Source organism: Quercus lobata, chromosome 8, assembly GCF_001633185.2.
Source record: "Quercus lobata isolate SW786 chromosome 8, ValleyOak3.0 Primary Assembly, whole genome shotgun sequence".
NCBI classification, from domain to species: Eukaryota; Viridiplantae; Streptophyta; class Magnoliopsida; order Fagales; family Fagaceae; genus Quercus; species Quercus lobata.
In genome coordinates, this window is record NC_044911.1 from 42,961,823 (window position 1) to 42,985,875 (window position 24,053).

General features: G+C 32.2%; 1 protein-coding gene across 1 annotated transcript; it reads right to left on the reverse strand.

Moving 5' to 3' along the window:
* Positions 1-417: 417 nt before the first annotated feature.
* On the reverse strand, positions 418-1,514 carry LOC115958201 (geranylgeranyl pyrophosphate synthase, chloroplastic-like). The gene has a single exon (XM_031076595.1). It carries the CDS (start codon positions 1,431-1,433, stop codon positions 468-470), a length of 966 nt encoding a protein of 321 aa, XP_030932455.1. The 5' UTR covers positions 1,434-1,514; the 3' UTR covers positions 418-467.
* Positions 1,515-24,053: the final 22,539 nt, after the last annotated feature.

The following is a 24,053-nucleotide window of genomic DNA, read 5'->3' on the forward strand; positions in this document are numbered from 1 at the left end:
CAATCAAAGGCTTTAATTTTTCTTCCCAGAAAAAAGGCTTTATTTATTTATTTATTTTTGGCCATAAGGTCAGTTTATTTATTTATTTTGATAGGAAATTACAGCAGCATTTCATTAAAAGAAGTCAAAAATACATCCTGTGCGATAGAAGTTTCTAAGAAACTGGGGGTTTCTCAGCCCATGTCACAAAATCATCAACAAACGTAGCATGATGAGCTAATATACATATATTAGCTCATCATGAAGTCAACTTTTTTTTGTTGGGATCATCAAGTCAACTTATTATTAGAAGTAACTAAAAGTTTAAAACAAAACTTATTACCATACTTATTTTTTTTTTAGATAAACGATGGAACCATACTAACTCATAACCTTCATTTCCCTCAAAAAAAAAAAAAAAAAAAAAAAAACTCATAACCTATATAGACTTTATACTTTACTATTGTGTAGAGTAGTCTAGTATTGCACTAGTTTTGCCTATGAGCAATACAATTCGCGAGAGCAAACAATGGCGCAGCCTTCACTGAATCAAACCCAGAGAGCGAATCCTGAGCTTCCTTGTTCAGTTTTTCAGCAAACTCCCTAGACTTGTCGATCCCCATTAGCTTCGGATATGTAATCTTATCTGCAACCAAGTCTTTGCCCGCAGTCTTCCCCAACTCTTGGGCCGACTTTGTCACATCAAGAATGTCATCCACCACCTGGAACAGCAACCCAATATGCCTCGCAAACCTCCTCAACTTCTCAACCTCCTCATTAGACCCACCTCCCAAAATAGCTCCCACTGCTACTGTCCCTTCAAACAATGCTGCAGTCTTATGCAGATGAATGAACTCAAGCTGTTCCAATCCAATATCAGAGACTGAGAGACCCTCTGAACTTATATCGGCTAATTGCCCAGCAGCGAGTCCTTCGTGTCCTACTGACTTGGCCAACACCTTAATCGCATGAACTACCCTTGTGGGAGGCACGCCCATTGTGGAAACTGATGTTATGTGATCGAACGCCAAGGCTAGAAGTGCATCGCCGGTTAGAACAGCAACAGCTTCACCAAAAACTTTGTGACTCGAGGGCCTTCCTCGTCGGAGGTCATCATTGTCCATGCAAGGAAGGTCGTCGTGGATCAATGACATGGTGTGTATCATCTCGATAGCACAGGCAGCGGGCATGGCTATGGACTCGGTGCCACCTACGAGTTCACAGGCAGCAATGCAGAGGACAGGGCGGACTCGCTTGCCACCTGCAAGAAGGGAGTAGCGCATGGCTTCTTGGATCTTATTGTGATGACCTTTGAATGGAATGGCTGCGTCGAGGGCTTGGTTGATGGAAATGGCTTTCTGGACCATGTAGGATTCGAAGTTGAAAGTGGGTTTTGACTCATGTTCATGTCCTTTGAGAGTAATTTCCTTGGAAAGGACCATTGCACGGCTCATTTTTCTCTGGAAGTTTTGAGGGAGAGTGAGAGGGTGGTTATCGCAGTCTGCAAAATTAAGAAAAGAACGAGTTAGAGAAACTCTATCGAGTGCTAGCTAGCTTATAATTTGTACATCATATGTTGGAGTGACAACTATATATATACTAACACTGATGTACGCGTACAGTGAAATTTCCTAAGAAAGATTATAGATGTGACTTACGAGACTCGAAAAGCATTCACTCATTACTTAGCATTTTCTCAAATAAAAAGACAAAAAAAATTATTAACTTCTTTTTAAATCTTCCACATCTTCCATCCCTAGGAATCTTTGATTCTTTGCAATAGAAAATTCTACCGTGTTATATATAGTCTTCTAGAGGGAGTATACTTGGGAGGACTTGGAATTCCAAGTCATAATTATTGGAATAAGAGCATTCACAAATCACAATTGAACAGCTCATTTGTAGAATTGAAATCATATTTTAAAATACGATTTCTAAATAACATGAATAATATTGAATTTTTACCTTAAAGATGAATGTTTAATATCCAAACTTATATGTGGATGTGGATTGAGAAAGTGTTTCTAAAACAAGATTTCGGTATAAAACAAATATTATTTGAATTTTTGCTTTAGAGAGATCTTTAAGTTTTGGATGTCTAATATCTAAACTAATTTATAGAATCAAAATAGTATTTCCAAGACATAATTTGAAAACAATACTTACATTGATTTGAGATTATCCCATGAGATCTTCTTAGTGGCAAGCTCCCACAATATATCCCTATATTTTAGCAAAAAAAGAAGAAGAATATATCCCTATATCTGTAAAATACTAAAATGGAGACCCATTAGTAACCTGTTTTTCCTGCCCTTTCTCACTTAGAAACAAAAACAAGGTCAAAAGTGAAAATTCTATCCTGCCTAGCTAATACCAACACCGAGAGAGCTAATAGAGTTGAACACTTATCATAGATGGTCACGCATTTAGACAGTAACATGGATTTTTATACAGTCAGGATTTTAGACAACAATGAATAGATCACAGTACTGAAGAAAGCAACTAAATTAATACATAAGAGGTTAACAATGCATCAAATTGATGATATTAAGGGTTTGTTTAAGATTCGCTTATTTTGCTGAAATTAAAAACTTTTTGCTAAAAATATTGTAGATAAAAATAAAAGTTAACTGAAATAATATAGTGAGACCCCTAAATAGTTTCAAAAAGTACAGTGGAGCCTATGAATAATAGCAAAAATAAGTTGAATAGTAAAATAAGTTGACAAAAATAAGTGTTACCAAACTCACACTAAATTCAGAAAAAACATAACACAAAGGCATCCACACGCGCGGAAGGTAATCACAAATGGCCAGTTCAGCTTGAAAACTTGTTCTGTCCACTTCAAAAATACTTTTTTTTTTTTTTTTTTTTTTGTTAAGAAGGAAATTTATTTATATAAAAAAAAGTTAGTACATCAGATTTGTCCAAGAGACAACTGTAAAAGGTGTCTAATTACAAGAACTAAAGGGCACTCACGTGGAGTCCCTATACACAAAAAGTCTCATACATATTTACAGCACACAAAAGATGGACAATCAGTAAACGTTTTCAAAAATCAAGCTTGCATCCTCCCCCTCTTCGCAAAACCATCCGCTACAGAGTTTGCCTCATAGTATATGTGATGTAGATGGACCATCCTGCATTCCCTATTGAGGAGCATCCTGCAATAAAAAATTATGGGAAACAATTCCGGAGCCCAGTTCCTAGAAGAAGTTAGACATGTAAGAACAAAAGTGGAATCGACATTAACATTTAAAAATTTAATACCCATGTCTTGAGCAGTAATTAAACCCTGTCTAATATCCCACAATTCAACCTTATTATTAGAAGCAATCCCAATGTGACAAGAAAAACCTACCACCCATTTCCCAAGTGATCACGGATAACCACCCCACCCCCTTTTTCCTGCAATATCGGGGTTCACTTCAAAAATACCACTCACACTCTTGTATACAAATTTTCCACCTTCATTTGCCACAGACCAAAGTGAACGCCTACTGTCAACACTTATGCAGTCAAATAAGGAGTATAGGAATTTGCAAACACCTCTTGGTAATGATCCCTCACCCCATACTTCATACTCAAGTACGAATTCAAGATTTCGAATTAAGGAGGGTCATTCAAATAAGCATCTATTTAATATTAACAAACTATCAACAAAGAAAAATACACAAAATTTTTGTTTCTTAATACATTATAATGTAATCATCTACTAATAAAGATAAAAACACAAAACTTCATTGTTTCTTATTACATTAGAGCATTTGCATCCACTCATGAAAAAAATTCTATCTAGTTTAGCATAATAACCTTTTTTATTTATTTATATACTCACTATTATTTATTTTACACTACATTTCATTATAATACTATTTCCTTATCAATTTTTTTATTATTATCTCAAATCATCTCTCTCTTCCTCAACCAAAAACCATTGTTCTCAATCTAAATAATCTCTAAAACATTCATTTGCATAGCAAAAATAATTGTGTAAATTTTCCCAATCAACCCAAAATACACTCACATTAGTCTATGTATCATTGTAAAAAAATACATTTATACTATGGTTATTGTGTAAATTTGCAAAAATTCATTTGTGCTACAATAATTGTGTAAATTTGCATAGTTACTATAGTACATATGCATTTTTGCATAATATAGACTGATGTGAGTATATTTTGGCGTTGATTGAACAAATTTGGGGCCTTATGTTATTTTACAACTAATGCGGACTCTATTACAATAAAATCAATGTAAAATTATGGGGGCACAAATATAAAATTGTAAAAATCTCTCTCTCTCTCTCTCTCTCTCTCTCTCTCTCTCTCTCTCTCTGTTCCTTAGGTTCCCCTCTTAAGATTCTGCTATGTGAATTTTTTCTTATGGGACGGAAGTGTATTTTTTAGTTAGGTAGCCACATGGTTGAATCTTAAGAGGAGAACCTAAGGAACAACACCTAACATACTGTACCTAAATTTTTGTTAGAGACATATTTTTATGTGATTAGCATATCTTTTGACAAAATGCACTTTACTTGTATTTGGGTAAATCTAAGTAGATTCAAAATGATTATTACAAGTGCTTAAATTGAAGACATGAAGATTACTCAAGAACTGCTTGAGAAAAGTACAATCTGCAGATCTCGATACCTCCTTGACAGAAGCTCAATCTGTCGAGATTCATTAAAGCTCAACAAATGTCTCGATCTATCAAGCTTACGGGATTTAGATTATAGCTAGCAACGTTTTTATTCTAAAAAGATATTTGTTTATGGGTTTGTATAATCCTTATAGGACTAGGAAAACCCAAGGTTTGTAGGTTTGTATAATCCTTATTGGACTAGGAAAGCCTAAGGTTTGTGTACACCTATTTGAAATAGGAGAGCCCATTAAGCTCCTATTTAAATGAGGTGGAAAAAGAAAAACCTAATCCTAGAGAGCTTCATAAGGTTTTTCTTTTTGAAACCCTAGCCTCCTACTACAGAAGAAAGAGTTCTTGTTGCATTTCTTGTACGCCTTTGGGTTCTGTAACTAAACAAAGTCTCTTGCACCAACATTGAAGATCTTATTGATGTTTCTATGTGAAGCTGCTACAAATCAATTACAACAATCAAAGGGTTGCTGTAGAGTTAGTCACGTACTTGGATTCGTGCAAAAGAATAAGCCGCGTACTGGGATCCGCGCATCAGATTGGTTAGTCACATACTGAGAGTTGTGTATTGAAAAGGAGAGAATGTTACTACAGAACAAGTCCAATTGGGTATTGGGGTAAAGGTTCAACTGTAAGTTGGTATAAGGTACTGGGATTCCTTTACTTGTAACCGTTTGTTGTGATAATAGTGGAATTTCAAGAGTGGTGACCTTAAAATCACCCAGTGGGGTTTTGCCTTGGTAGTTTTCCCCATTCATAAATAAATCACCATATCAATTTCATTTCCACTGCACTTAGTTTAATTGGTGATTTATTTATGTTACCATGCGCTTTGCATGTAATTAACTTAATTAATTCAGTTGGTTAAATTAATTAGTTAATTTATCACAAGGGGTCATTTCGTTTTTGGCCTATCAAGTGGTATTAGAGTAGACACACTCTAATTAGGTTTTAATCTTTGTTGTGTGATCCATTGACCCTCATTGTCATGGAAACTCTTGATTGTTTTGATTTGCATGATCTTATGTTGAATGATGATGATGATACTCAAGATGCCTACTGCAAGCTTTATAATTTTTGTATAAAATCTCTTGAATGTTTTACAAAATTAAAAGCTAAATTTAAAAAGGTCAAACTTGAAAAAGATGATTTGATTGCAAAATTGGATGAAGCCAATAATTTGAATGAGAATTTTAAAAATCAAATTTCATCTTAGGTGGACAAAATTAAAAGTTTGGAAGAGCAACTAGTTAAATTTAAAACTAAAGTTGAAAAATTAACTAGTGTCAAACTTGTTTTTAAGCCAAACTCAAAAGAAAAAAGATTTTTATATTCCTCCATTTAAAAGGAATAATGAAGAGTTGAAAGCTAATTTTGCTAGGATAGACAAAAGTAAAATATCTAATGTTAACGCTGAAGTTTCTAAACCTATATCTAAAACTCCTCCTAGATTGAATAAAAATTCTGAATTTGTTTCCACTTGTCATCATTGTCATATTGTTGGTCATATTAGGCCAAATTGTCCTAAATTAAGGTCTTTGTCAACCTCTAAGGTTAGACCTTCTTCTAGGAAGCATAGTAGTTCGAAAACTACTCATGTTTGTCACCATTGTGGTGCTTCAGGTCACACTCATCCTAATTGTTTCAAGTTGTTTCCTCATAAGCGAGTGTCCAATAGGTCTCATCCTTTGTCTAAAGGCTCTGTACCTATTCTTGGTGAGTTATTAAAAGCTTTGAGCTTTTTGACTCAATTTCAGGAGAATCTTAATTCCTCTATGTCCTTTAGTAGACATACTAGGACACGTGCCTTTTCATCTTCACAATCAAAGACTCGCGCTGTGTGGGTGATAAAGGATTCTAAGCCTTAATTGTCTTTCTGTTTGTTCTTTGCTTTAATTCTTTCTATCTAAAGTCGGACTTTCTTTATTGATTTCTTATTTGTTTTTGGAATCATGCTTTCATGCATTTGCATTTAGTTTTATGCATTGTGTTGTTTTGTTTAATATGTTTTTGTTTGGTTATTTTTCAGTTTTGCTTTGTTTTGTTTTTCATATAAAAGTTTAAAAAAAATGAAAAATCAGAAAAATACAAAAACAGTGTGTGTTTGTGTACATTGGTAATTGTGTACCTTGGATGGCCATTGAAACAAAGTTTTCTAAACTTTGTATCTCTTATAGCTTAGATAAGCATCTCTATGCACAACTAAGCAAATGAGCTTTGTGGCTCGTGTTTTTGATGAGTAAGATAGTGATCTCTTATACTTAAACACTCATATCACTCTTTTTGATGGGAAAGACTAGAAAATTCTAAGAGAAAGGCATAAATAACTATCTCACCACTATTACCCACCAATCATAAAATGACATATGTATACTTCGGCATAGCAAAAGTGCAATGTTAATGACATTTGTGTGCTTCGGCATAGCAAAATTGGAATGTCAAAGAAATGTTGGATACGATGAACCTCTGAAATTGCATCCTCTGAGGTCCAATTCTTTTAAGGACTTGAGATTGCTCATTAAATTAGGTAAGTTAATTGGGAATCCAGTTACAGAGAGACCCAAGGACTTGAGAGGAGTACTCCAGTTATACGTTGGAACTGAACCGGTGAGATTGTAGTTGTAACCTACATCGAGCAGCTGGAGGTTTGGGAGGTGGAATATATTATCTGGGAATCTCCCATTCAATCCACATTCAGAAAGACGAAGAGATGTCAAAGACGAAGACAAATTCATGAAAGAATTAGGTGAAACAGAACATGTCAACATCATCCAAAACAAGTTCAGTTAGATGGGTTAGGTTTTGAACAAGCCTTTTCAAACTAGGAATTTCTATTCTCATGTCATAATTCCAACAGAGATCAAGTGAAAACAGTTTGGATAAGTGGGAGATTTCGGATGGGAAATTGCCAGCAAAGGAGGACTCAGTGAGGTTGAGATGCATCATGTTCGCAAAGCCACCAAACTTAGATGAAATTGTGGAGTCATTGAAATCATTGTAAGCAAGGTTGAGTCTCTGGAGATGGCAAAGAGAGAAAAGGGTGCTATTAGGATGGATGGGACCATGAAGCCCACTGCAACTGAGGTCGACAGCAATGACATGACCTGTCATCATATCACAGGTGACCCCATCCCACCCACAACAATCTGTACCCATTTTCCACGAATTCTTCGGAGGATAAGAATATAAATCACACCTAAGAACATAATTGCCGACAGAAAAAGAGTTTCTGAAATGGAGCAACGCAAAACTTTGGTCTGAATGGCAAAGAGGCGTTGATGAATTAAAAGAGAGAGAAGAGGAACAATTATGAGGTTGAGAAAGCAAGAGGAAGCAAATGAGTAAGAGTATTACTCGCTCCATATTTGCTTTGGCTGGTTTTAGAAATCAGAAGGAAAGGAGTGATATTTTTTGGGTGTTCTTTTAGGAAATGAGATGGCATAGATACATTAATCAGAAGGAATGGTACATTTATTTATAGGCGAGAGACCATAACTACGATTATCAGGCACATGTAGACAATTCTAATCCCTCATCTTAGCTTATTTAATGGGTTGGGCCAATGACTTGGAAAATTAAGGTCTTGTGGCTCACTTTTTCTTCTTCTTCTTCTTCTTCTTTTTTTTTATTTTTTTATTTTTTTTTTATTTTTTTTATGGAAATCTGGGGGTCACTTAATAGTTAGTATTAACCAGCGTGGCCCTGGAAAATTTATTTTAAGGGAAATTACATTTTACCACCCTAAACTTTACATCATATTACACTTGCCACCCTAAATTATAAGAATGCACACTTATCCCCTAAACTATTGCTAATGTAACACTTTGCACTCCACCGTTTAATGAGCTGTTAAGATCAAGATGGGACGGAAATTACAGTGGAAGCCCTAAATTCCCTAAATGCCCCTCAACAAAAACACAATTTTGAACTCTCTCAAATTTCTCTCAGGTTCAATCTCTCTCCCTCTTTTAATCTTTCTCCACTCCCAATGGTGCTGCCCAGTCCACATTGATGACAGCTGATCACGCTGCTAGTTGTGGGTCTTAAGTGGCGCTTTTGAAGAGATGAAAGCCATGAAATGGGTGAGCCCAGATCGAGCTCGTTGAAATCGAGTCACAAAAGCCTTCATTGTTGGCCTTGCAATTCAGTGACTCGGTGGTGAGAGAAAGGGTATTAACACCAATGGAGGGGTCTAAAAGAATGGGTGGAATTAAACTCGATGTGATGTTTCAGATCTGGCCATTGACGAAGTGGATGACCGAAGCAGAGATTATAGGGTCTGGGTTTGTTGATGACTGAAATAAGGAGCTGCTTATGGGTTCTGGGTTGTTCATCTCAGTGGGTTTGTTGCTTGATCTCTCTATATGTTTATTTCTGGGTTGTAAATTTGCAGGTTTGAAGTAATTTTTTTGGGTTTGTTGTTTGATATTAATTTTTGGGTTCGATGTTCATTTCATTTTTTGGATTTCATGTAAATTTCTGGGTTTGATGTTCATCTCAATTTATAAGTTTAAGTTTTTTTTTTTTGCTAGTGCTAAAGGACCTTAAGGAAACGGTGAAGATGGTGGGTCCTTGCATATTTTTTGGCTGGACTCTTTAGATTCTATGCATCTCATCAAATGGTTCTGAATTATTTACAAGTTTTGATTGTTTCAAATTTTTGTTTGATTTTCTTATCTTCTTCCGTTGGTTTTTTTTTTTAAATCGATGAAACAGAGTGGGAGAGACTAGAGGAATTTTTTTTCTAAATAACAATAAATATTAAAAAATTTAGTTAATTGTCATGTTTCAAAACAATTTTGAAAACTAGCATCTCGAGTGTCTAAAACTCGAGTTCCAAGATAAAAATCGAGTTTTTAAGTCTCGATTTGTAAGTGGATTAGTCTAAAGTGGAAAAAAATTAAGCTGAAAATCGAGTTTTAAAGACTCGGGTTCCATAAATTGAATAAAAACGCCGCTATAGGTCTATAAAACGTCACTATAGGGCTTAAAAACGCCACTATAGGACTCCATAAATCTGTACTTATGAAAAAAAAAATTTCCAGGAAAACGCCGCTATAGGGATTTAAAACGTCATTGAAAGGCTTAAAAACGCCACTATAGATGAAATTTTTTTCGCATAAAACTCGAGTCTTAAAGACTCGAGATCTATGCGGCCTTTTTGTAATATGGATCTCGAGTTTCTAAAACTCGAGATGCTACTTTCCTTTATTGTTTCAAACGTTGCTTAACTAACTATATACAATTCTTTTGCATTGCTGTTTTGCACATTACCTCGAGACTAGAGAGCTTCATGTTTGATTGAGAATGACAAGGGTATTTTGGTCTTTGACATAGGGGTATTTTGGTCTTTGACTTGGTTTTCTGTCAAACTTAATTGACAAATGGATAGTGGGGTGCAAAGTGTTACATTGTTAATAGTTTAGTGGGGTATGTGTTCATTCCCATAGATTAGAGTGGTAAGTATAAAATAGGGTATAGTTTAGGGTGGTAAAGTATAATTTTACCTTTATTTTAATGAATTTTTTTTTTTTTTTTTTTTTGAGAATATTTTAATGACATTATTTTATAAACTAGCGTTGATGTGGACTCTATGTATAGAATTTAAGAGTCACTCCGTTACTAGCGTACGCTGTAGACTATATATATAATTCATTGATTAATAAAAAAACTTTTATTTGGAAAAAAAAAAAAAAAAAAAAAAAAAAAAAAACTTTGAAAGTCAAAAAATCAGGTAATCCGAGTATCATAATAATCCTTATAAACAAGTATCATAATAATCCTTTATACTTTACATTTATATTAACTCATATTGGTACCTGTTGCTAGTGAATATATTATTATTATTATTATTATTATTATTATTATTATTATTATTATTATTTATGTTTTGTCACTGGCTATTTTGGAGTAACAGTACTTTATGGACTCAGATATGGAGAAAATGAAATGGGAATTCCTTTTTAGACTGGTGTTGTGGATCCTCAGATATGGAGAAAATGCATTCAAGTCGGTGCTGAATTTTTCGCTATTGGGTTTGCTTCTAAGTTCAAACAACAAAAATTCATTGTTCCTGTGGGTTGGGAGAAGCCACCGAGGGGTTGGTTGAAACTCAATACCGATGGTTCAGCTATGAGGAATCCAAAAAGAGCTGGTGGAGGGGGGTTAATTAGAGATCATGATGGGGTTTGGCTGAAAGGTTTTGCAAGAGGTCTTGGATTCACTAATAGTGCCTTGGCTGAGCTATGGGCACTTAGAGATGGGCTGCTGCTAGCCAAGGAAATGGGAATTCAGCAACTTATAATAGAACTTGATGCTTTAAGTATTGTTATTCTAATGAATAATGAATCTGAAAACCTCTTAATGGAGCCTCTCTTATCTGATTGCAGGAGCCTCTTGAAGGAAATTCCAAATAAGCGCGTGATCCATGCATTCCGGGAAGCAAACCAATGCGCTGATGCATTGGCTAAACTAAGAGCGCAATCTTTGTATAGTTTTGTTACTTTTTGTAACCCACCACCTGTGGTGGAGGATATATTAGCTTTTGACAAGGCTAATTTGCGTTGTAATAGACTTGTGAATTCCTAAGTTAATGTTTAATCATGTTTTACCCAAAAAAAAAACAGTACTTTATGAAATGATGACTTTTATTCTAGACATTGCAAAATAAGAAAAAAGGCACCCTCCTAGGCCCTGGCATAATTGTTTAACTAAATTATTTTAATTTATCTGGTAAAAAAAAAATTATTTTAATTTAGGTACATGCCAAATGCACAAGTAAAAAAAAAAAAAAAGACCAATCAAGGGGTTTCCAATCCATTGCCCGAAATATAATTACTTCTGAAAATATCCTTAAGAAATACTGCATTGATCTTAATTCTTGTAAGGTACACTCATGACCAACATTGTGAAATCGTGTTTTAAAATTCTTATTTTACAATATAACTAAATCATTTAAAAAAAAAAATTAAAATTGCAGTTCATGTGGTAGAATGTATAAGGTAAGTGTGTATTACAGAGTATATGATATCATTACTCAGTTCTAATTTGGTGTTATAAAATTCCAATTCATGCATACAGTAGTGGAGCTACATCATAATCGGTTTCTTTTGGGAAAAAGTAAGGGGATTTAATTAATGACTGTGTAAAGTTGTGATTTACAAATATGTATGTTGTTGGCTTTTATTCCGTGCCAAATTTGATTGTAATTATATTCAATCTTTTGTACCCTGTATTTATTGTGGGTATTGATTGTAAGGGTTGTGTGTTAGAGAGAGTGAGTGTGAAGACTCAAGCAATTGAAGTTAGAAGAATTCTCGCGGGTATCTCGCGACTAAGCTTCCTGTGAAGTGAAGCATGTGCCTTGCACATGACTGGAATGCAAAGAGTCAGTACAGATGGAGACAGCCGTGTTTCGCTAGTATCTCACAGGCAAGGTCTTCCCACGAGACACCCGCGAGACATTCTGTTCTGCCAGACTGTACTATCTGATACAGACTTTCTGTACCCACATTACCCACAAATGTTGAGGAGTGCTTTTGAGAGAAAATCCTAGACAAACACCTTGAGAGTTAGAGATTATCATACCCATATATCTCTACACATATGCTTGTGGATTTCCTCAACTCCTACCTTTCCATTTCCATACCATTGAGAGGTTGATAGTCCAAACGCTTACCACATCCTTTCAGAGTGTCAAGTGAGATTTTGGTACTACTAGGAAGCATTGGAAGAAGCTAAGGATGGCAAATGCAATATGGAGTTTGTTGCGGGATCCAGAGAGCTTGATAAGACACGGTTCTGAGAAGCCTTGTTGGAGTAGAAGCTTGGAGGGCTTAGGTATAGCGGGTAGATTAGGCTTGGAGGGTCTCTTGCTAACCAATATATCCCAACTAATTGTCTAGTGGATACCGCTTGAAGGGCAGCGAAAAGGTTTTTCGCCGAGTTCTTCGGTTTCCTCTTCGATAACACGTCAACACGTTGACGTGTTATCTTATGTTTGCATCTTTCTTCCCTACTCTTTTACATTCCACTTTACTGCTGTGTTGCTATGATTATGGATAAGAGTAGTTTGTCTATTTATCCACTCGCATTTACACTATTCCATACTTAGTATTAAGTTGGTGTAAAATCAATCGAGCCGTAACTTTAATTTGAGGGTCAAAACAGCTCTTGTGTTTTCAACACATTTTCGAGCTTTCAAACTGATTATTTACAATTTGATTCAATTAAAAATACTTTAAAATAAAAGATAATAATAATAATAATAATAATAGGTAAAACAGAGAGAAAATCCAATTAAATTTCAAATTAGAATTTAATTAGAGTCTAATTTTACGCCACGTGTCCCATCTAATCTAAATTTTTAAATTTTTGTGTCAAATTAGTTAATTTAGTGTAGAAAACAAAGAGTCCAATATAATAAACCATTAAAAACATAATTATATAACTAAAAAAAATTCAAATTTATAAGTCATCTATGTCTATGTGTGTGTGTGTATATATATATATATATATTAATAGGTAAAACTTAGAGAAAATTGAATTAGAATTTGAAATTATAATCCAATTTTGCGCCATATGTCTAAATTTATGTAGGAACTATACCATAATTATCCACTTAACCTTGTGCCATGTGTTTACTTAAGTTTTTTAATCTTTGTTTCAAGTGCGTTAATGAGTGCAAAATACTAAGAATCTAATATTAATAAACTATAAAATTAAAAAAAAAATCACATATAATCAATAAAAATCACCATATGCTTCTCAAAAAATAAATAAAATAAAAGTCACCACATGTTCTACTTTTTAAAAATTAGAAGAAAAAAAATGATCATAAGTAGTATTAAATTTAGGTAAGAATTTTAATATGTGATTAATTACGTTTACTTCTAAAAAATAATTTGACTAATTATCTATATTTTATGATAAAAATTATGTTTAATTTTAAATATATCTATATGTATGCATGAATGCATGTGTTACATGCTTAAAAAAAAAAATTTGACTAATTATTTATATTTTTAAAATAAAAATTTTGTTTAATTTTAAATGCATCCATGCATTTGCATGGAGTTATATGCTAGTCTATATAAATATATATATATATATATATATATATATAATAAGTAAAGCAGAAAGAAAATCCAATTAAATTTCAAATTGGAATTCAATTGGTGTTTAATTTTACGCCATGTGTCTCATCTAATCTAAATTTTAGAGAAAATTTGATTAGAATCAAAATTAGATTTTTCCTTTGTTAGCTTTTCATACAAATTAAATTATATATATACATTTTTTTTTTGAACTAATGAGTATATTTTTTATATTGTTTCTATTTAGATATTTTATATGTGAAGATCTTGAACGTAACAAACTATAATTGAGCTAAACGATCACATGCACCTATCCCCATTCAATTTAGGAGATATAGATATTATTGAACCAATTTATTCTTTTATTTTGTGTTGCATTTAGTAGAATTTTACAAACAATGATAGTAAATTGATATTGTATATGTAGTGTTCAATAGTGATTTTCAAAATTATATACATAACAACAGTGTAATTAAAAACTTGGAGTAACCAATATCATTAAAATTGCAAGAAAAAATCATTTTAGTACATCCTAATATCTTGGTCGAACAAATGTTCTATGTATTTAATAACTCAAAACAACATCAATAGTACAACTACAATTCATCATTCATGTGTATAAGTACGGTTACATACTAGTTAGAATAATAATAGATGATTTTTTTTCTTTCTTTCTTTCCTTTTGTAATGGAAACAAATTTCATAATTTTCTGGTTTAGTAGAGCCATAAACTTACATTCTTTTGTGAGTATCCAAAAAACAGAACTCAGATTCAATTTTGAAGATATTTTCCATTCTTTTTTCTAAGGAAACTATATATATACCAATAAAATTCTTGTGTATTCCAGTTGCATTCACATCCCTTGTCAATGACACATTTCCGAAGCCTTTTTAGTAAGTCGAATTTAGATCAGCTATTAACAAAAATTGAATTGTTGTCACTTTTATTTTGCTTCAAGCTAAATCACAAGAGCTATTTAGTACTCCATCTTTTATATCTAATCAGATTGAAATGCCAATTCTATAACCAGCATATAATATTTTTTAGACCGTAGCAAAATTGTTCAACGCTTGATGCGTTAGGCATATGCTCGTTGCCTACTCCCTGCATCTCTGATGTGAGCAAGAAAGCAAGGAGGAGACCTCGAAAATGCTCAAAATCTTCTTTTCTTTTTCTTTTTTTCATTATGTAAAACTCATATTTCTTGTTATTTGGTGAGAGTGCAAATAATTTACTTTCATAATTAGCCTTAAGGTATTATTATTTGTTACATAATGGACGGCCTTTTTCTAAATATATATACATTCATATGTAATATTTTAATTACAACTTATTGTTGGGGGGGGGGGGGGGGTGTTGGCTTAGAGGTAACAACTAAGATAAGTTTAATTAGTAGCTTTATCTCTTAAAGTTTGTATGAGAGAAAATGATATCATTCATTTTTTAAGTTATTGATATGCCAGATTCCTTCAACTTTGAAAATGTGTACACTATTAGGAGTCTTTTTTTTTTTTTTTTTTTTTTGAAGAAACACCATTAGAAGACTTTAATCATATTAGCATTTTAACAAGTCTTTGATCATTGTTTGGAACTTCCAAAGACTTTGAAAATTCAAGTCTCGAATTTTTTTTTTTCTTTGTTCGCTATAGTTTTCGAATTTTGGACTATATAAGAATTGTTTGATGTAAATTGCAAAGCTATAAACAAAATATGTGGAAACTAATTAACATGTAATAGTCATGTTATTTAGATAAGTTTTATGTCATTCATATGTTAGATTCCGTTAACCTTGAAAACGTGTGACACTATTACAAGTCCTTTTTTGTTGTTGAGGGAAACACCATTAGAAGACATTAAAAGACTTCAATCATGTTAGCGTTTCAAGTTTCGACAAGTCTTTGATCATTTTTTGGAACATCCAAAGACTTTGAAAATTCAAGTCTCGAATTTTTTTTTTCTTTATTTGCTGTAGTCTTGGAATTTTGGATTAGAGAAGAATTGTTTGGTGCAAATTGCAAATTTATAAACAAATTTTGTAGAAACCAATTAACATGTAGCAATCACGTTATCTGAATAAGTTTTATATCATTCATCTGCCAGATTCCTTTAACCTTGAAAACGTGTGACATCAATAGAAGTCCCTTCCTTTTTCTTTTTCTTTTTTTTTTCTTTTCTTTTTTTAAGGTAAACACCATTAGAAAGTTAGAAAGTCAGAAAAACAGGTTATCCGGATTAGGTATGTATAAGAATAACTCCTTATAATTAATCAAGTATCATAATGATCCTATCTACTATTTTTCAAAAATAACAATAATCCCATAAAAATTTAAAAAAACTTTAGATTTCAATTCACTCAGTCCGATACCTATAGTGGATAAATTTTTATTAATGTATATTATGTATATTTTTTTTCTTTTCATTTTTAGGAAATGTCTTTGCCCATTTAGGAGAATTAGTTTATGGAAATAATTAACTTATTATTATGACATTTATGCTACACATTTAGCATATTGTTAAGGACCCAGCAAATAAGACAAAGGTATCATCTTGGCATAATTATTAATTAAGTCAATATAATTTAGATACATGCCAAATGCACAAATAAAAATAGCCGGTAAGCCATTGGTTTAAAGGGAAGTTTACACCCTTAGGAATATAGTATCTAAGATCATTGTAATAGCAGAAAATTTCTTAATAATCTCAGTAAAAAAAAAACAAAAAAAACAAAAATCTTAATAAAAGTTGAACATAAAGTGATAACATCTAGAGTGAGTTACAATTAGCTCAACTAGTAAAGTCTTTGATGGTTGTATAAGAGATCTAAGGTTCATAATAGTAGAAAATTTCTTAATAATCTTAGCCAAAAAAAAAAAATCTTAATAAAAGTTGAACATAAGGTGATAACGTCTAGAGTAGGTTCTAGTTAACTCAACTAGTAAAGTCTCTGATGGTTGTATAAGAGATCTGGGATTCAATTCCAGCCTACATCAAAAACCGATTGGTGTTTTGGTCGATGATAAAGAGCTATCATTAGGAGCAAATGCCATAGGTTGAAACTCTCTCAAAAAAAAAAAAAAAAAAAGTGATAACATCTAGAGGGTCCAATTTGGTAATAGTACAGTCATGAGTCATGACCTACAAGCTACAACATGAGAATGCTCCAATTAATAAAAGTTGAACGTAAGGTGATAACTAATAATGTCTAGAGGGTCCAATTTGGTATTGTATTTCATGCATACAAAGGCATAGCCAACTTCATCTTTCCTATTTTTAATAAGTAGCACTGTTTTTCTTTTCTTTTTTCTTTTTTTCTTTTTTTCTTATATACCTAATGTTATTTCTATTTCTTAATCTTTGATACCTTATTACTAAACTTTTAAAGATACTACAAATTGTACTATATTTTTTAGAGTAATAAAGTGTATTGCAAAACAATGATAAATGGGTAACAAAAATGTGATTGGTGCAACTTAAACAATATAATACATGAGTTTTTGGATTGCTCTTTCATAACATGAACTAGCTTTTTCTAAATATGTACCCATACATTTGTAATATTTTGATAATTTACTAGGGGGAGTGGACTTATGGGGAAGACAGAGTTTTCCAAAATAACAAGTAAGAAAAGTTTAATCAGTAGCTTTATCTCTTAAAATATTTTGTGGAAGAAAATAATTGCAGCTCTTTTTAAGTCATTGATATGCTAGATACCTTTAATCATGAAAACGAATGACACCATTAGAAGTCTTTAATCTTGTTAACATCTCATCAAGTCTTTGGTCATTGTTCAAAACTTCCAAAGTCTTTTGGTTATTGTTTGAAAATTTCAAAAACTTGGAAAGTTATAATCTTAAAATTTTGGACTATATAATAATTGTTTGATGTAGACTGCATAATTGCAGACTAAGTGTATGGCAATTATCAAATGTGTAGCAATCATGATATTTGGGTCAGTTTTACGTCATCCATTACTTTTTCTCAAATAAAATAAAAATAAAAATGGATTGTAATTACATATCTAGTTTTCTACCCATCCACGTCCCATGTAATGATCAAGAAAACCTATTTTTATATAAACATATTTATTTAAGTTTAAACTCCAAATTACATCCTCCAACTTTAACTTATTTTCAAATTAGTCATTTAAGTGTCATTTGTTTTTTCAATCTTTAACTTAAATATGTTTTCAGTTTAGTCATTCCGTCAATATTGTCTAGTCTTGCTATTAGTTTAATATCATCCAATGTGAATTGGATGGAAGGAATACAATGAAAACAAATGAAAGTTAAAGGACTAAAATCATAAAGAGTAAAACTTAAAGAATCGAATTAAAAATGAGTCCAAATCTTCTGTCCCACTTTTCCTGCTCCACTCTATACTCCACCAATAACAACATGCCACGTGTTCACCTAATTAATGAAATACTACTATTAATTAATAACGGTATTATTAATAAGTCAATAATGATAGTATTTAATTAATTATGTAAACACGTGACATGTTCTTATTGGTGGAGTATAGAGTGGAACAGGAAAAGTGGGACAGAAGATTTGGACTCATTAAAATTAAGTCAAAGTTAAAGGTGTAATTTGTAATTTAACCTTCGTTTAATAAGTATTAATAAATAAAAAGTCAATTAGAGACCTTTTAGAATAGAATATACATATTAATTAAAATTTGCTTAAGGAAATTTAATCAAACCTAAATTAAAATTTATTTAGTGTTAGGTTGCTTTATTTGAAAAGATGGTGCATTCTAATTAGATATAACTATCAATGGAGACATTACAGATTCCAATCTTCCTCCTTCCGTTATAACTATCAAATTGAAAAAACAAACAAACTTCAAAATGTGTGGAACTATTAGAGAAGACTTTTATCCTTATAATGTTGCAATGAGTCTTTGGTTAGTGTTTGTAAAATAAATTTAGACTTGGAAAGTAATGGCCACATGGTACCATTATTGGCTAGCATGACATTTGAGCTATATAATTGTTTGATGATATACAACTACTCTTTTCAAGTCATTGATTCTATGTGTTTCAAAAAAAAAAAAAAAATATATATATATATATATATATTGATTATCTAAATTCATTCAAACTTGAAAATCTGTGTTACAGGGGAAAATACTTCAAAACTTGTGCCAAGATTTTTGTAGCTCAATTAGTTGACACCTCCTGGTATCTCCATGATTCAAAGCCTCCCTCCTTTGTTTTAACTATCGAATTATCCAAAAGACTTCAAAACATGTGGTTCTGTTAGAAGACTTTAATCCTAATTACATTGAATGAGTCTTTGGTTAAAGTTCAAAAATTCAATTTAGACTTGCAAAGTAATGGCATCATGGTTCAGCTACTGACTAGCATCACTTTTAGACTATTTAACTATTTGCTAAAGATTCATGCTAGATTGAATTAGGAGAAATTGTGTTAATTATCCTGGTAAGTTTCAAATTAATGTTTTAATAAGATATTTATGGTGAGCCAGACACAATACTTTCTTTGAAGGGAGGAAACAAACACTAATCCCATTCTTATTCCAGCAGTTTTCATAATAAATTAATTTCTAACCGGTTCAACCCAGCGGGAGACCATAACCGCGATTATCAGCCACAACACAATTCTAATCCCTAGTGCTCGCATACTTTATGGGTTGGAGCCTTTAATTTTCTTTACCTTCTGAGCTCTAATTATTACCTTAAAAAAGACTTTAAGCCAATAAAATGTTTCAAAAAGTCTTTGGCCCATGACATGGAAAATTAAGGTCTAGTGTCTCCTCATCAAAAAGACAAAATTAAGGTTTTGTGAGCCACTCTATTAACTACCGTGAATTGTGGCATGTGGAATTGTTGCCAATTGTCAAAGGCATGGAAAATTTATTATGGGATACTCTATTTTTATTTATTTATAAGAACTAGTTTTGAAAGTGAAAAAAATCAGATTATCCGACTCAGATTTTAAAAACTAAAAACTCCTTATAAAAAAAATATCATAATAATCCCATATACTTTAAATCTAGAATCACTTATATTGATGCCTATAGTGGATATATTTGTCTCTGTCTATCTAGGACCATCAGCTTATAAAAATAATTAACCTATGACATTTACGCTAGACTTTTTTTTTTTTTTTTTGTGGGTAAAACATGCTAGACATTTAGCACATTGTAAAGGACCCACCCACTCAGCAAATAAGAAATAAGGCATCCTCTTGGCATAATTGTTGAATTTCTCAGTTCTCATTTGATATATGGTGCAGCCTGTGGAGGATGTTCAAAACCTCCTAGTTTCCCACAGTTGGCCTAGAAGGGGTTGCAATTCTTTAGCTGATCCATTGGTTGAAATATAGGCACTTCGGAAAACATCATTAACTCGTTTAAGGTGTTGCATTTTCAATTTCATGTATACAATGGCGAAGCCAACATCATACTCAATTTCTTTTTGGTAAAAAAAAAGGGGAGGGGGGATTACTTATGACTGACTATTTTCAATATGATTCAATGAAATATACTTTAAAAAAAAAGGCAAACTAGAATTTTAAAAAAAAAAAATCATTTCATTGTTTTCTTTTTCCTCTTTCCTTTTGTTATGGAAAAAATGCAAAATGATAATTTGGTTTTGCATAGCTGTGAACTTATATTGTGTTGAGAGTATACAAAAAACAGAGCGTCAGATTCAATTTTGATGTTATTTTTCATTCGCTGTGCTAAGGAAATTGGTGAGACTTGTGTACTCCAAAACCATTATTGTTTTAATTTACTTATTATTGGCATGTGCTTGGTAAAAATCAGTTATTTTATTTAACGATGATTTTTTTAAAAATCATGCTAGAAATATTATAAATTTTATTACAGTACATTTACAAACTGTATAACCAATCGCTATTTCAATATTCATTATTTGTTGATGTTTAACTTACAAAGACTTGAGAAGCATATTTTTTTGCAGGGTTCGTCTATTATTACTTACCCGGAATTTTGGACTATAGAATTGTTTGTTCAAATCGCTGAGTCATTGCAAATTGAACGTGTAGCAAGCAATCATTAAACGCATAGCAATTATATTGTTTGGGTGTCTGAATTAACCATGCTAAGTTGAAAGTGTAGAAATGGTATTATCAGGGACTATTTAATGTCATCTATTTCTTTTTGCTCAAATAATTTTTTTTTTTAAATTGATAATTACATTAAGAAAATTTAAATAAAAAATTATATATATATTACAAATTATATCCTCTAATATTATTTCATTTTGTAACTTTAATTTTAAAATTTTTTTATTTCATTTTCATTTTTTTTTTCAATTTAGTCATTTCATCAATTCTATGTCCAATTTAACTTTATTTATTTATATTTTTCACTTTCCAAAACAATGTTTTTTTAATGGGCTTGACTACGGGTATTGGATCCCAAGAACCTTGTAGTTCTATTAGTGACATGAGTGAGTTTTCACATTTAACCGTAGTCAAAATTTACACTTGAAAAATCTACTTTATCTATTTTATTATACCATTTTACAACTCACCCACATCCCAGTTTTTATATATTTAGATACAACATATTAAAATAATATAATTTACCCCATCAAATAACAATAATAAACCATTTCATGAAATTTTTTATACTACTCTTATGGGAAATAGAAAATAATTTCAAAACATTAATTGTTTTCTTTATTTTCCCATAAAAACTTTCCTAATATAGTGCACTAAAAAATTCCTTAGAGCATCAATTAACCTTTTCTTAATAAAATTTTCATTACTTATTGAAAAACTAAAAACTTTAATGTATATAAAGTGAAAAGTGTGGAAGTTAAGTCTTTTACAGTTTACTATTTTACATTTTCAAAGAATATGCTAGTAGTGAAGTTGTGTATGTTGAGCACAGAAGAAAAAATAATAATAATAATGGTCTTGTATGTTGGCTTTATTCCATGATAAAAAATGTTGTAATTGCATTAATTTATTACGTTGTATTTTGTGGGATTTATTTGCAATGAGTTTAGTATTAAGTTGGAGAAGATTGCTCAAGACAGTGAAGTTCACAACTTGCTCGTGACTAACTTGCAAGTGAACGACCCATGCAATGTCACATGAGAAGCACATGCTGGAAGCTAAAGATTCAAGTGTCAGACTGTATTTCGCGAGTCACATCATGACTTGGCTAACCTGCGAGTAACCAGTGAAACTCTTTACTTAGATGATTTTAAATGTGATTCTTATAGCCTTCACCCATACTATATATATACCCTCATTACCCACAAAATTGTAAGGAGGCTATTCAAAAGAAAACACTAGAGAGGTTTCTACAATACACCCACATTGTTAGAGAGAGCTACTCATCCTTAAGAGAGAAATCCTTGTACTCTCTTTTTCTCCCTTCTCTGATTATTATACCTTGAGAGGAGATTTGTACCCAAACATAACCCACACCTATTCATAATGTATAGAGTGCTTTGGAACTTGGGAAGCATTGGGTATTTGCCAAAAGAAGCCGGTGAGGCTTGGCAGTGCAATCGGGCAATATCGTGGGATCCGGATAACTAGTGAAGACAAGACTCCGAGAAGTCTGTTGGTAGCGGGAGCTTGGAGAGTTCAAGTACTTTGAGTAGATAGGCTTGGAAGGTCTTTTTGGTATCCTTGTACTCTAAATTATTCACTAGTGTATCATTTCAAGTAAGAGGGTCATGGAGAGGTTTTTGGTCGAGTTTTTCGGTTTTCTCTTCGATAACACATCGTCGTGTTATCTTGGGTTTGCTGTTCTTTTACCCACTGCTCGTTCCATTTTAGCATTGCACTTATTTGTTCATCCATGCAATTGTTGAATGTTTCGATTGATTAATTTGCTAATCATGTTATTCCGCATTAAGTGTGTTAAGCATAAAATTAATCAAGCCGTAATTAAAATTGGGGTCTAAACAAACTATAGTGTTTTCACACTAATTTGAGATTTCAAATTTTAATTTATATTAATTAACATTTTTGGAATTACTTTAATTTATCCTACTTTTATTTTAATGATGAATCGTGAACTAAAATCTTGGCTTTGACATTGAATTTGTTGAAGTCTTTTTTTTTAAAATACTAGTGATAAATGACCGGTGGTTGTATATAGAATAGCTAAAACAATTCTTGCACTAGCGTTTCTGTTATAGAATCAGCTGAATTAGTTACAGTTGTTAGGTAGTTAATTAATGGTTTGTTATGAAAAAGGTAACAATGGCTAGTAGAGCAGTTAAGTCTAACTCTCATATACAAATAATATATTTGTACTGGGATGAATTAATTCAATTAATTCTCTATTTTTTATCTAAATATCTCTTGCTTCTTAGTGTATGTTTGGATTGCACTGAAAACTGAATTTCCTCTACGTTTGGCATTTTACTGTGGGTCCCATGCACTGTTCACGGGACCCGCAAGTATAGAATTCAGCAAAAACAACTTTAATGCTGGGTCCCACGATACTATTCACACATTTAAAAATTATTTTGTTATAGTGTTTTCAATTTTCAGTAATAAGCGATATCCAAACAGGCACTTAGTTTCCTTTTCTCTTCACTTCCCAAACTCTTTTATTTCTCTTTTCATAACCCAAAATTCTTTTATCCTCAATTTCTTGTTCGTTGCTTTCGACTCAATTATTCATCAACCTTGAAAACGCACACCGGTTAATAGAAAAGACTATAACTTCCCAAGTCCTGTGGAAGTTCTGAGCAAAGACCAAAAGACTTGGTGAAATACACAGTGATTGAATGATAGATATCTGCCATTAATTTATACGAGAGAAAACAAAATACTGACTATTCTTACTAAAAGATTCAATGTACCTTAAAAACATGTGGTATAGATTAGTAGACTTTTAGTGTGCATTTCGCATGGTTTAAAAAGCCAGTTTTTTTTACTATTCAATTTATTTTTACTACTATTTATGGGTCCCATTATATTTTTTGATACTATTCATGATTCTCACTATACTATTTCAGCTACCTTCTAGCTTTGTCTATATTATTTTTTGTAAAAATTTTTCAGTTTCAACTAAACAAGTTGTTCCAAACGGGACATTAATGTTAATATTTCAAAAGTCTTTGGTCATTGTTTGGAACTTCCAAAAACTTCCCAAAGACTTTGGAAAGCTGAAGTCTTGGAATTTTGGATGGTATAATAATTGGCTGTTGCTGATTGTAGAGTTGCAATCTGGACACGTAGGCGTAGCAATCAGGCTATTCTTATCCGGGTCCCTCTAATAACTATGCTGGTTGAATGAAAGATACCTGTCATCAATTTATATGCCAGAAAACAAAATACAATTATTAATTCTTGTTCTTAG

Bases quoted from the DNA above. Each gene is read 5' to 3' on its own strand.
- LOC115958201 (XM_031076595.1), bottom strand. From the start codon at position 1,433: ATGAGCCGTGCAATGGTCCTTTCCAAGGAAATTACTCTCAAAGGACAT.